This window comes from Protopterus annectens, chromosome 14.part0 (assembly GCF_019279795.1).
Source record: "Protopterus annectens isolate FY-2018-M chromosome 14.part0, PAN1.0, whole genome shotgun sequence".
In the NCBI taxonomy this organism is placed as follows: domain Eukaryota; kingdom Metazoa; phylum Chordata; order Ceratodontiformes; family Protopteridae; genus Protopterus; species Protopterus annectens.
In genome coordinates this window covers 1,086,597,010-1,086,611,490 of record NC_056748.1, presented here as the reverse complement: position 1 = coordinate 1,086,611,490, position 14,481 = coordinate 1,086,597,010, and the positions used below count along the sequence as shown (strand labels likewise).

Genomic DNA, 14,481 nt, shown 5'->3' with positions numbered 1-14,481 from the left:
GTACTAGTTTTTGGGACTCTGCCCACTGCTTTGGGGGTAGGTCCAGCCACCCGCTTGGTGTTGGCAACATGTGGAAGTGAAATCTGTATCCCTGGGACACTATAGTTAAAACCCATATGGCCTGGGTAATAAGTTCCCAATTCTTTGCATGAAGAGCAATCTTTCCCCCCAAAGGGGCAGTCAGTTGATAAGTGCTTAGAAATTTTAAAAGGAAGTCATTGAGACAGTTTACCATAGGGGGAGTCTTATTATTCCCAGAGTTTGGAAGTGGAGGCCCCCCCCACTGCTTAGTTCTGTGTGTCCCCTGGGACTGAAACCTGGGGTTTTTGCTGTGTCTGGGTTTGACTTGAGAAGACCTGGAAGGGGCTGGAAAGGACCATTTCTTAGAGGGCCAATGCCTACTAAATCTAGGAGGCTGACTTGTAAAAAATCTTGCACAGTTTGCATAGATTTAGCTTTATCTTCCATCTTTAAGAACTTCCTCAGCCTTGTTGCCAAACAGGCAGTCCTGATTTAAAGGAGCATCCAACAATTTAGCTTTAACATGATCAGGCAAAGATTGCTCCTTAAGCCAAGCATGCCATCTGAGCAAAGACCCAGTAACAGCAGCCCTGCAAGACGCCTCTAATGAATCAAAACCACATTGCAAAGTATGTTTTCCAACTTGTCCAGCAGAATGCATTAAGTCCTGTAATTCTTTACTTTCCACAAAGTCAGGAATCAACATAATATTCTGTTTCAGCAGTCCAACAACATGTTGCGGATACTTTAACATATGAAACTGGCAGTTTAAAGCCCTAATGGCCATGGTTGCAGAAATGTAAACCTTCTTACTCCATCTATCCAGCACCCTGGAGTCTCTATCAGAAGGGGTCCCTGTGAAATAGTCTCTGGATCTCCAAAAGTGTTTTTAAAAAAGAACTTGTGGGACTCTGGGACCCTGCAGTATCGGTCAGGTTTTCTGGGAGCAGGAGGAAGGGTATCAGGGCCCAAACTAGATTCCGAAAAAGCATCAACAATGTCTAGTATAAGAGGAATAGCTATAAGCCTATGCTGAGGTAGGAGAAGGAAATCCCTAAGCCTCTTTTTTGAATCAGAAAAATCCTGGCTTTCCCAGCGGAAATGCTCCCTTAGAGTATGTAAGGTTTCCTCAAAAGAAAAATCCTCAGGAGGGGAAGCAGAGGGAATGGAGTCCGCTGCATCAGAATCTTCATACGTAGATAAGGGCAAATCCAGATCATCAGAAACAGAATCCTGATCAGAAGATTCATAATCAACTTCAGTCCTATACCTCTTAGAAAGGGGGGGGTGGCTACCCCTGATTAGAGTTATTAGATCTTCAGCCATTCTTATCACTTGTTTTTTAGGCATAGAGGCCTAAGCATGTGGCCTGGGCGCTGTTTTTTTTGGGCATGGATCGAGATTTAGGAATAAGTAAAGAAGGGGGCGTCTGTTTAATATGCAAGTCCGTAGGCCTGAATACACCCTCAGAAGCCGGTGCCTGCGCAGCAGCTACGGACCCATCCAAGGTAGAGACATCCATGGGTTCCATAGTTGAAGCATCTTGCGGCATACCGGACTCCGAATGGGTCTCAGTAGAGGCTTGCGAATTAGAAGTAGCTGTTATCAGTTGTTGCGAAAGTGGCGAACTGGAGACTGGCTTAGAAGAAGCGTCGTCGGCAGTTTTGGCCCTCGGCGTTCTGTCTTTATCTTTGCGGTTTTTTTCGGAATTGCGGTAGTCGGATGGCGAACAGACGACATTTCTGGATAATTAAACTGACAACCAAAATATTTACAGGCGAAAATATACCGACTACAGACAGTACGCTGAGTAAATAAAGCACAAAACCGACACCAAAGTACGTCATGGTCAGGGCCTAGGCAAGGAATACAGTACGAATGAAAATCTTTATGAGGTATTTGCTTTCTACAAGTAATGCAATTATTAACTTTACTAACATTGATAAGGAGTAAGAAAAAGTTTCCCCAGTGGGGTACTTAGCTTTATTTGAAGACTTCGGTTCTGAAACTCAACAAAAATTTCAGGAATCGGCCGACTGGCACTTGTGAACTGCTTCTGCTTCGGGCACCGCACGGCAAGAAAGACAGGTGTAATGGCGTTGGCTGCATGTTTTATACCCCTGACGACCTGACGTCATGGAAGAAGGGACAGCAACAGTCGCAGGACCCAAGACTTTGTTAATCAGGCCGACTGAGGGCAACCTGCAAGCAGATAACCCAAATGTAATGACTGCAACAGTGAAACACGAAGATAATCAGGCATTTTTTTTGCTGCTGTGACATATGAAAGACAGAAGATGGAGCTTCTCTGCTTTAGCAGAATTTTTGCTGAACAAATGGCTACTTTTTGTAAAATTATCACCTGACAGCTGGAAAGCAGCTTTAAGGAGAATAGTGTCAGCTTCTGTCTTAGTTTAGCCTTTTATTTTCCTCCAGATTAGTTAACAATTATCAGCTGACTTGCCAACTACTACATACTGAAGCAAAAGGGACATCAAGAAAATTAGTGCCAACATTCATTGGATAAAGCTCAGTTGTAAGCTAGGCATAACCTGGACAGGCTGCCTCATTCCTTGGATAAGGCTCAGTTCTAAGCTAGGCATAACGTCTTAAGGTTGCCTCAGATACTTAAGCCCTGGAAGTTGCCTCTCCTGTGTTGTGGGCACACTTCAGCATATGTACATTATGTTGTGCAATGTAGCAGCAACTCTAACTTATCCATTAAATCATATCCACATAAGCCAACAATACATCGATTGGGTCTATATCATGTCAGAGAAACGGCATTACAGCGCATTATGTTTCGCCGACATACAGACCAAAATCGGAAAAGCGTGAAAGCTCAGGTGAGTTAAGAAATCGCTTGGCCTGAGCAGTGACATTCCACTTTACCCGACTGTAGTGCGATCTCGGAGTTGATATATTTAGTTGGAGGGGGAGAAGCCCCCCACTTTGTAATGTTTTAAGTGGTATGTTGTGTTTTGTTGGTTTCATTTTTTTCCATGGGGCAGGGGGAGGAATTGGTGAACTGGAGTTTTGCTCTTTAAGACTTCGGTCTATAGGTGTTGGCAAAACGGCACTCGCTGTAATGCCGTTTCGCTGACATAATACAGACCCCACCAATTACTGTTTTTAAGAGTCAGAAATCCTCTTCCTCTGTAGTTTAAACACAATAACCTTGAAGATACTCAACTGTGCTGGAAGGGGGTGCTACAAATCAGTTTGGCCCCTAGTACATTACTTCAATAATTAAACCTGTGATGACACTGTGGACTGTATAGTACTGTTAAGTAAAGACTATCCATTCTCTTGTTAATGAATGGAAATGAAATCAAGGTGCAACATGAGTAGTAGTTCAGGGCTTAAAAAGCCAGAAGGGAAGCCCTCATTTCTCCATCAAAAGGAAAAGAGGCCAAGGGATAATTTTTGAGACATGGCTAAAATGGAAACAGTAGTAAGGGTAGTTCTGAGATCTACATACTAAATCTGGTCCATCTACTTTTTTAGTGGTACTGGAACCTGTATACCACACCATTAAAGAATTGTTGTATATAAACAGATCTGGACTCTCTTCTCTCACCATTTAACTTGTCTCCTCTTGTGAATAAGGACGACTTAATGGACAAAATAACACCTTTGTCTTCCTTCAAAAGTGCTACCTTCATGGTAACATAATGACATCATCTAGTTAAAAATCCGGATGTAGAGTCAATCTGCTTCATATAGTCTTCCTCATCTATACAAAGGAGAAATTTTTGTCTCACCCTGGCAACAATATGAATGAGGGTGCTGCCTGATGGGAAACATTAATGGACTTACAGAAGTCGCACTTCAATACCACAAAAGATTGGGATTTTGTGTGATCTGAACTGCACCAAAATACCCTCTTCAAAAGTTGGATACAAAAGGATGCAGCAACGAAAAAGTAGAAAGTACTGACAAGTGATACTTGCGTTGCATTCTTTAACAGCAGAAGTATACATTAACAGACGTTTCTCTCATTGTACAGTTTTTGCTCTGGCATAGAAATAGCCTGAACTTGAATAAAAGCTGTATATGCTGCTCCAGTAGTGCTCCCAAGCGGTTTAGCTTTCTAAAAAGCTTTGACTGACACAGGTCACAAAATGACCAGCTTTGCGTGTCCCAGATGTGGATGCTGTTTAGAAGGTGCTCATATCAGCAAGACCCAGGGCAGCTTTTTTTGTAACCTTATTTCTTTCTCTTCCATTATCAGTTCACATTGATCACAGTTTTCCATTTAACAAAAAAAAAAAAAAAAACAGTTTTTACAACCTTTTGTATCATGCAAGAAGATAAAGCTTTACACTTTATCTAGTGGATATTTTTAAAGTTCAGATAATACTCACAAGTACGTTTATAATCATCTGTCCCATATCAAACCACAGAATGCAAGTCTTTAGGGTGCTATTTAAACTGCTAGAAGTACAACTGATTAATGGATTCTGAAGGAGGACACAAACCTCTAAACATACTAATCCACATGAAAAACGTTGTCAATTAAGGTAATGCAAATACTTCGATGAAAAAAAAAATACACACTGTGAAAACCTAGAGACTTGATTAACGAATGTGCAAACAATCTACATGAGACAATTTCTAAATGGCAAAAAGATACGCGAAAGCCAGTGCAGATGATATGGGAGCATCAAATCACCACATATCAGCATAAATGACCAGTACTACCCTTCAAACAGTAACATATCTGTGGAGAAAATGAGCAGGCCAATGCAGCTTCAATGCTGAGAAAACTCAAATGTTATGATTCACCATTGTTCCTCACTGTTAAACTTTCTCTCTTAAAAGATCATAGGAATTCTGTTTAATTTAACTATAAAATGACCAGGAACACAAATTGCTCTTCATCTCAGTCCCCTTCGCCCCACGACAGAGGGACCCGGGCAGTCCCCTTCGCCCCACGAGACACACTTGCAGTTCCTTTAGTTTAAGTATCAATAAATAGCAACTACACTATACCTGCATGCAGCATCCATGCCAGATGTTTTGATCCAGGACTCTGTTCATATGGTATTGTGCGCACCAGCATTCCAGCTCCTATCATTGCAGCAAATGTCGCTCCAATTGCCTGAGAAATAAAATTTCAAACATCAATAGCCTCACAATATTATCTTCAGTTATACTGCCTTTATAAATTGTTTTTTGGTGATCCAACAACTAACCCAAAAGCAGCAAACATTTGAGAACAGACTCAGATTAAAAAGTGGAAATCAGCAGTATTGTAGGTGACACTGAAGGAGGACATGAAATCAGTCATGCTTCAAAGCCCATGTAGATATGAAAAAGAACGCATCGCAGACCAGCATAAATCATTGAGCCACAATATAAAATTATGTTACAGTCTTAATTTTACTTTCTAAAGGACTTCTGTTTGGCTAAAAATATACATGTCACGTTTCAAAGACTCATAGCCAGTTCTACAGGATGCAGCTGAAAGTCTTAAGCCTTTGTCATATAATCGGACATTTGATTACTGGGAAAGTCCAACTGGGTAGGTGCCTATTTTCAGCAGTGGCTTTAAGAAAATAGCTTCAAGTCATTACAAAAACATTTAGTTATGTACTCACCATAACGTTCCATGTTTGTTGTCCATCTCACCAGTCATTCTTACTGGTTGGGTTCAGAGCTGATCCTCGGCTCCAACTCGGCCGCATACTATAGTTCGAAATCTTTCACTTGGCTCGTTGCTGAACACCTATCCCATCATGCAGTGTGCGATTCCCCATATCTTGTTTGCTGCTAACCATAGCCATATGTGTACACTAGTCCCATGATCAAGGATACTTAAAAGGGAAGAAAGTCAGAGGAGCTCCTTGTCCAAGGAAAAAAATCATCCAGGTTCTCTAGAAGGCCTTAGGTTGGGGGAAGGTGGGAGGGATCATAAGAATGAATGGCGAGATAAACAAACATGGAACCTTATAGTGAGTACATAACTTCTTTACGTTATGTTGTTCTATCTCGCCTTCATTCTTACTGGTTGGGACAGTGTCCCTAGCACCATGTTCCCTGGGTGGCTCATGGGAGTACACTTTTCAGCACAGTGGAACCAAAGGAGGACAAATCCACTTTGCAATGAGTGATGAAGGTGTGAAGTCTTGCCCACGTAGCAGCGGCACAAATAGTCCATTGACAGTCTAGCTAGATAAGCGGATGACGTTGCCATGGCCCTAGTAGAATGACCCTTTACATTAAAACGGTAGTTGTCTGTTATTAAAACTGTAAATAAAGGTAAAACAATGAGAGCCAGTTTGAGAGTGAGACTTTAGAGACTGGTATGCCTTTTTTTAACTTATGAGAAGGGAAGAAACAACTGATCAGACTTGCTGAAATTTTTGATTCTATGCAAATAGAAGCAAAGTTGTCTATGAACATCTAATTGGCGTAGCTTGTATTTTGTCTTGTTGCCATGATTAGGGAAAAATACCAGCAGCTCAATAGATTGATTAAAGTTATTTTCTGAACACACCTTGGGTAAAAATGATGGGTTTGTCCGGAGAGATACCCTATCCTTCTGGAAGATCAAACAAGGAGGTCTGATTGATAAAGCTTGCAATTCTGAACTCTTCTTGCAATGGTTATAGCAACTAAGAAAATTGTTTTCCAACTCAGAAATTTGAGGTCACAAGTTGATAAGGGTTCAAATGGGGGTAAGGTCAGATATGTTGGAACAAAATTCAAGTCCCATGGCGATAGTGGTTCTTTAATGGGGGGGGTTAATAAGCAGGTACCTTTTAAAGAACGCTTTACATAATATCTGTGTGACAAAGTTTGAAGTTCCGGCGCCTATATGAAAATTTGAGATTTTTAATTGCACTTGACAGCAGTGGTCGCTGAACCCTGTTGAAAAAGCTCCAATCGGAGCTCAAGAAAAGAAGTGATCGGGCAGAAAAGGGTCAATGTTTTTACTCTGTGCCCAGTATGAGAACCTTTTCATTTACTAGAAATAGAAGTTATGTCCTTACCATAACGTTCCATGTGGAGTGTTCATCTCGCCTTTGTTCTTACACATGGGTTCGGAGCCGATCCTCGGCTCAGTGCCGGCCGCTTGCAAGCTCTGCATCGAGAAGAAGCTCGAGATCACCTAATACCCACAACCCCCCTCTGCCTTTACCTCAGATCTAGTTTGCAAGCAAACCAGTCATAGAGAGCACACACATACCAAAATTTACATAATCATAGGATCATCTATATACATATATATATATATATATATATATATATATATATATATACACAAGTGTATCATACAATACAACTATTGCAACTGCAGAAGGAGAATACTCCAGACCAGGCACCAAATTGAACGTTCTTCCTAAGGGTGGGAAGGGTGGGAATGTAAGAACAAAGGCGAGATGAACACTCCACATGGAACGTTATGGTAAGGACATAACTTCTATATGTGAGAGTGTTCAATCTCGCTTTGTTCTTACACATGGGTAGCGTCCCTAGCTCCATGATCCTGAGGAACTCACGGGAGAACGTTCTTGAGCACAGTGGAACCAAAGGTTGCCCTTTCCCTAGAAACCCTGTCCACTTTGTAATGAGAGATAAATGTATGTGGTTTAGCCCAAGTAGCAGCCGCACAAATCGTGTCTAATGGTAAGCGAGCTGCGTGAGCTAAGGATGTAGACACTGATCTCGTAGAATGTCCTTTAGGTTTGACCGATAAGGTTTGATTAGAAGCCTCATAAATGTGTGTGATACAATCAGTTAGCCATTTGGAAAGAGTTTGTTTCGTAACTGCTACACCCTTCCTGCTGTCAGCAAAGGCTACAAACAGTTGATCAGATTTCCTGTGATCTTTTGTTCTATCCAAATAAAACCTGAGTTGTCTATGGACATCCAATTTGTGCAACATATACTCTAACTTATTAGAGTGATTTTTGAAAAAGGTGGGTAATTCAATGGATTGATTAATATTATTAGTAGAGCAAACTTTGGGGAGAAAGGATGGATTAGTGCGAAGGGATACTCTACCAGAGTGGAAAATTAAATAAGGGTGTTTAATAGAAAGAGCCTGAAGCTCAGACACTCGCCTAGCGGATGTAATGGCCACCAGGAATAGAGTTTTCCACGATAAAAATTTCAATGGACAAACTGAGGCTGGTTCAAAAGGGGGCAACATCAATTTAGAAAGTAAGAGGTTCAGATTCCAAGGTGATGTAGGAACTCTAACTGGTGGTCTGATATGAAAAGATCCTTTTAAAAAAGCTTTACAAAGTCTGTGAGCCATAATAGGCGCACCACATTCTTCCACATGAAAGTTAGAAATGGCAGCCAATTGCACTCTTAAAGTAGCAGGAGAAGCTCCTTCATGGAACAATTCTGTCAAAACTCCAAGATCTTGTTCAACGGAGCTATAACAGGGTCCAAATGATGTGAATTAGCCCAGAAGACGAAACGCTTCCATTTACTGGTGTAGGTTTTTGTAGTGGAAGCTTTATGAGAAGCCACTAATATATTCTGAACCGCGTGTAAGGGAATCAGACCTGGCTAGAAGAAGCGGAGCAGCCAAGCTGCTAGATGGAGTGATTCGAGAGATGGGTGAGGAACTCCTGATGAGTGAGTCAGTAGATCTGGCTCTGGGTCCAGCATCCAAGGTCCCCGAATGCGGTGATGCAATAGAAAGGGGAACCAAATTTGACGAGGCCAGAATGGGGCAATGAGGATTATCGTCCTCTGAAGGTTGCTGGCTTTCTGCAGAAACTTTGCAATCAGGGGAAATGGAGGAAAAGCATACAGGAGACCCGGGGCCAATCGTGCACCAGCGCGTCCCTGGGGACTTCCCCTGGAGGGGGTAATAGGGCAAAGTAGCTCCTGCATTTGGCGTTCATTGGAGACGCAAACAGATCGCAGGAAGGCTGGCCCCACTTGCGAAATATCGTGTTCGCAATTGACTGTTTGAGGGACCACTCGTGAGGCAACAGTATTGCTCTGCTCAGCCTGTCGGCTATGACGTTGGATGACCCCGGGATGTGCGTTGCGATCAGAAAGCGACCCGTGGACTCCGCCCATTGCCAAATTCTCATGGCCTCTCTGCATAGTTGATAAGACCTGGTTCCCCCTTGCTTGTTTATGTACCAGACTACAGACATGTCTGTCTGAACTGCAATAGTCCCTAGAGGAAGAAGGGGAGCAAAGTGTTGCAACGCTAAAAACACTGCCCTCAACTCCAGAACCCTGATGTGCAGATTGTACTCCAAATTGGTCCATTCGCCTTGGACTGTCTGTCCCTGAAAGATGCCCCCCCACCCTATCAGGGAAGCGTCCGTGGTTATCGCCGCTGACGTGGGTAGCACAAATGGTCTTCCGCTGGAAAGGTTGCAAGTCTGAAGCCACCAAGTTAGGTGTGATTTGCATGTGTTTGTAATCAGAATTTCGTGTGTCAGAGGTAGCCGTTGGAACGACCATTGTGCAAACAGTAGCCATTGTAGAACTCTCATGTGCAGTCTTCCCAATGGTATCGCAATGAGAGAAGCTGCCATGAGACCCAAGACCTTTAGAACCAGCTTTGCTGGGGATTTTTTGGACGACAGAAGGAGAGAAATGTGGCTTTGAAGTGCGACTATCTTTTCTGGAGGAAGCCTTAGAATTAAATGATGCGTATCTAATTCCGCTCCTATGAATAAGATATGCTGTGATGGCTGTAGTAAAGATTTTTCGAAATTTACGGAAATTCCGAGGTGAATACAAAGTTGTAGGGTGTAATCCCTGGCCTGTATCAGTTGACGCCGGGTGGTGGCAGACAGGAGCCAGTCGTCCAGATACGGAAACACCTGGAATCCTAGGCGCCTCAGATGAGACGCTACCACTGCCATGCATTTGGTGAAAACCCTGGGAGCTGAGGTCAGACCAAAGGGCAGGGCTCGAAATTGGTAGTGACTGGCTCCCAGCCGGAAGCGCAAATGATCCCTGGACGCCCTGGCCATTTTGATGTGGTAGTATGCGTCCTTCAGATCTATTGAGCACATCCAGTCGTCCTTCTGTAGGAATGGAAGGATCGATTGAAGCGTGACCATTCGAACTTTTCTTTCTTGACAAAGGTGTTGAGGTTGCTTAGGTCCAGAATCGGCCTCCAGTCCCCTGTCTTCTTTGGAACTAAAAAGAACCTTGAGTAAGTTCCGAATCCTATTTGGTCCGCTGGGACTGGTTGGATGACTTTTTTCTAGCAGCTTTGAAATTTCTATAGCTGCTGGGTCTCGCAGATGGGGCGGTACATCTGGGAGTTTTCTTTGGAATGGGGGTGGATAGGAATGGTATTCTGTAACCTCTGGTAACAACGCTTTTACCCAGTTGTCTGTAGTAATGTTTTCCAGGCCTGAGGGTATAAAGCTAGCGACCCCGACTGCCTCCAGAGCAGGACAGTCGGGCCTCCTCTCAGGAGTGCTGGAAAGGTTTTCCAGGGGGGACAGCCCTGTCACCCTGGTTTTGCGGACCCCCTCTGGCGCCAGGGCGGCGTCTTCCACCTCTTCCCCCTCCTCTGCCTCTAGAGGGCATCACCCTGTGTGCCTGGGAAAGATCCTTGGGGTTTCAAACCACATTTTCCCACCACGTTGCCCTTTGGGGTATGGTCTGGAAGGGGTGGAAAAACGGACTCCGACAGCAGACAGAGTCTTTCCCTCCTGTTCACACCGGGTAAGGATCTCCTTTACTTTAGGGCCAAAAAGTGTGGCACCATCAAATGGGGCGTTAGTAAAGGAAGACTTGAAGGCTTCCGCAAATGAACATAAGCGCATCCAGGATTGCCTACGAAGAGCAATCGCTGAAGCTGCTGCCCTACTCGATCCTTCGGCTGCGTATGATATCAGTCTCATGGATGAGTTAATGGATGTAAGGGTATTTAGATGTGCTGTAACTTTCTCTGAGACCGCAGCATCTGTAGTACCCTGGAGGGTATCTCCCAACTCTTTGACTAGATCCCTCTGTAAACGTTCCCGTATCTGTCCATAGTCCTAGAATCTCTGTTAGGTGGATGGACAGATGAGGAAGATTCCGACATCTCCTTTTTCGTGGCCGCTGCCACCACCATGGCATCCACTGGAACTCCCTTTGTGAGGTAAGCCTTGTCTTGGGGTGCAGTGATGTACTTATTAGGCTTCCTAGGGACCGGTTCCACCGTGTCAGGTGTCTCCCACGCCCTTCGAGCAATCAACTCCATTAACTCATCGAAGGGCGGAGTGACCCAGGAGGAGGAAGGGCGAGCATCAAATGCCTTCAGCAAGACTGACTCATCCTCAGAAGGGGGGAGGGACTGCCAATCACCTCTCTGCTTCAGGATCTCCAAGATGTCAGAAAAGGAGACATCTTCTGAAGGTGACTTTGGGGACCCTTCTGACTCATCCAAGTCAGTATCGGATGTCAAAGTTTCTTGTGGAGAATCTAAGTGTCTCCTCTTACACAATCTTTTCCTAGGGACCTCTTCGGGGGGAGCATCCGAAGAAGCCTCCGAGGAAGAAGGGGCACCCTCCGGGGGTGGCTGAGACACCGGTGCTCGACGCTTGGATGTGGCCGTTGGTGCAGAGGAAGATAACGGTCCTTTATGGGGAGGAGAGGCTGCTTCTACTGATGTGGTTGTCTGGGTAGACAACACCTTCCTCATGAGATCGAAGGCCCCCGGGTCCCGAGTCGAGGAATCTCCCGGTTCCGAAGAAATGGGAAGAATCCCCGAGACAGGCACCGAAGGCATCGACCCCGAGGACGGTGCTGAATCTATCCGTGCCGAGTCCCCGAGAGGAAGAGTCGGAACCGAAACGTCGGTTCGACTCTCGCCCCGGAACCAGGGCGGATCGTCGGCTCCGAGACTCTGGTACCGGATCCGACGGAGTCGAGGTGAAAGGAGCAGACCGAGAAAAGGACGGTTCTGGCCCCGAGGGCTCCACAATCAGTAGATCAACCTCTTCCGGCTCCAAAGACTGGACAGGTCTCGGAGGAGGAAGGGATGGAGATAATGGAAGGCCTTCAAGTTTCGACACCAATTGGGTGGAAACCGAGATAAGTTTGGATAGGGCCGAATGTTCCAATAATTTCTGCACCACACGGTCCACATCGATATCGGAGAGCTTAGAAGAACGGGTCGAAGGAACCGAAGACGGAGCCGACCTCAACAGTATCGAGGGAGGGAGCTCCATCACCGGTTCCAAGACTCGAGGCTCGGAAACTGACAACAGTTGAACACTCGGCCCCGAAGTCTGTGGAACCGGTGATCTAACTTTAGTCGAAGAGCTCGGAGCCGATGACTTGGGCTCAGACGTCTTAGATTCCTTCGAGGACTTGGATGCCTGGTCAGAAGCATCCAGAGCCTCCTGAAAGGAAGGTTTTAACAAACCCCTATCCATTAGTTTCCTGCGCCTATCTGTCATGACCCTCCCACTGAAAGAATGACAAATAGAGCAGTCTTCTTGCAGATGGAGAGGGCCAAGACAGTAGACGCAGGAACTATGATGGTCAGTTACTGACATTTTTTGCCCACATTGGCAACGCTTGAACCCAGATTTGGCCTTTTCAGACATGTCACTAAGTAGAAGAAAAGTCAAATCCAGTAAAAAAGTCAAGTCCGGTAAAATTGTCAAATCCAGTAGTGAAAGTCAATCCGGTTGTCAAATCCAATAAGGGGTGGTAGGCCCCGAAGAGAACTCTAAGTTTTAAAACTTAACGGTACCGAGATTCCCTTAACCTTACCACACACACACAAATTATCACTAAATAGCTTTATAATACTAAAGTACCAAGAAAAAATATAAGAATAAAATTCTAAATCTTATCTCAGGTGCTCGAGCTCGACCCAGTGATGCGAACGCTGCAGCGGCAAACTAGATCTGAGGTAAAGGCAGAGGGGGATTGTGGGTATTAGGTGATCTCGAGCTTCTTCTCGATGCAGAGCTTGCAAGCGGCCGGCACGGAGCCGAGGATCGGCTCCGAACCCATGTGTAAGAACAAAGGCGAGATTGAACACTCTCACATTATAGCTTCCTCGTTGTAGCCTTGTGTGATGATAGCAGGATGCATTTAACTACTGGCATAAACTTGTGAAGCCTAAGTTGGGAACTGCAGCAGCCACATCAAATTGAGGGGTGGAGCATTCCCGACATACGAGTCAGAAGGTCTGGAACTGGGTCAGGAGTCCACGGTTCCTCTTGAAGATGAGGCCTGAGGAAGGGAATTGGACGAGGCCAGTACGGAGCGATGAGAATTATCCTGCTTCCCAATGAGTAGGCTTTCTGAATGACTTGTGGTACTAGCGGAATTGGGGGAAATGCATAAAGTAGTCCTGAGGGCCAATCGTGGACAAGTGCATCCCTGGGTGACTCCCCGGAGGGGGGATTAGGGCAAAGTAGCTGCTGCATTTGGCATTCAAGGGAGTGGCAAAAAGGTTGCAGCAAGGCTGGCCCCATTTTCAGAATATCCTTTCCATCTCTTTCTTTATGGATAACTCATGAGGCATCAAAATTGCTCTGCTCAGCCTGTCCGCTATCACACTGGACCTCCCCAGGATGTGCATTGCGATCAGAAAGCATTGGGAAGAGACTGCCCCCATTGCCATACTCCCAACAGCCTCTCGGCAAAGACTTTGTTCCTCCTTGCTTGTTTATGTACCAAATCACCGACATATTGTCCGACTGAATTGCAACTGTTCCTAGTGGAAGGTCATGAAGTGCTTACAACACCAAGAGCACAGCTCTCATCTCTAGAATACTGATGTGCAAATGGGTCTCGTGTTCCTGCCATGTGCCTTGGACCATCCTCCCCAGGTAATGCCCCCCCTCTATCTAGGAGGCATCCATGGTCACTATTGCCAGAGGTTGCTGTGGGGTAAAGGGTCGAACTAACGTGACATGACTGGAAAGGAGCCACCATCTTAGATCCTTCTTGCATGACTAATTCTGATCTGTTGAGACATGGAAAGTTCTGATCTGGTGAGACATGGGAAGTTCTTGTAAGGACCAGTCAGAAAAGAGAAGCCGCTGAAGAATTCTCATGTGCATCTTGGCTGCCATTGTTCCTAGAACTTTCAGGACTGTTTTCACTGTTACTTTTGTCTTTGGCAGGAGATCGGTAATTTGTTGCCAGAGTACAAAAATCTTTCTGTGGGTAATTTTACAATCACAGAGATGGTGTCTAATTCTGCTCCTATAAAGGTAATATGCTGACATGGCAACAAGGCAGATTTCCCCAAGTTTATTATCTCCAATTGAGAACAAATTTGTAAGGTTTGGTCTTTTGACTGTTGTAGTAGATGCTTGGTGGTGGCAGTCAGGAGCCAGTCATCTAGAGCCGGAAACACCTGGATTCCTAGCCGTCTCAAGTGAGCCGTGACTACTACCATGCATTTAGTGTGCAGTCTGGGGGCTGTAGTGAGACCAAAGGGCAGAGCTCGAAATTGGTAATGCCTGGCTCCCAGCCAGAGGCGTGACTGACTCCTTAATG

The 14,481-nt window shown here is 45.0% G+C and overlaps 1 protein-coding gene across 1 annotated transcript in view; it reads right to left on the bottom strand.

Moving 5' to 3' along the window:
* GHITM (growth hormone inducible transmembrane protein) overlaps nt 1-14,481 on the bottom strand; it is a 716,610-nt gene that overhangs the window by 327,199 nt on the left and 374,930 nt on the right. The window contains exon 6 of the mRNA XM_044056881.1: nt 5,017-5,125. Coding sequence (XP_043912816.1) covers nt 5,017-5,125 — 109 coding nt within the window. The remainder of the gene's footprint in view (nt 1-5,016; nt 5,126-14,481) is intronic.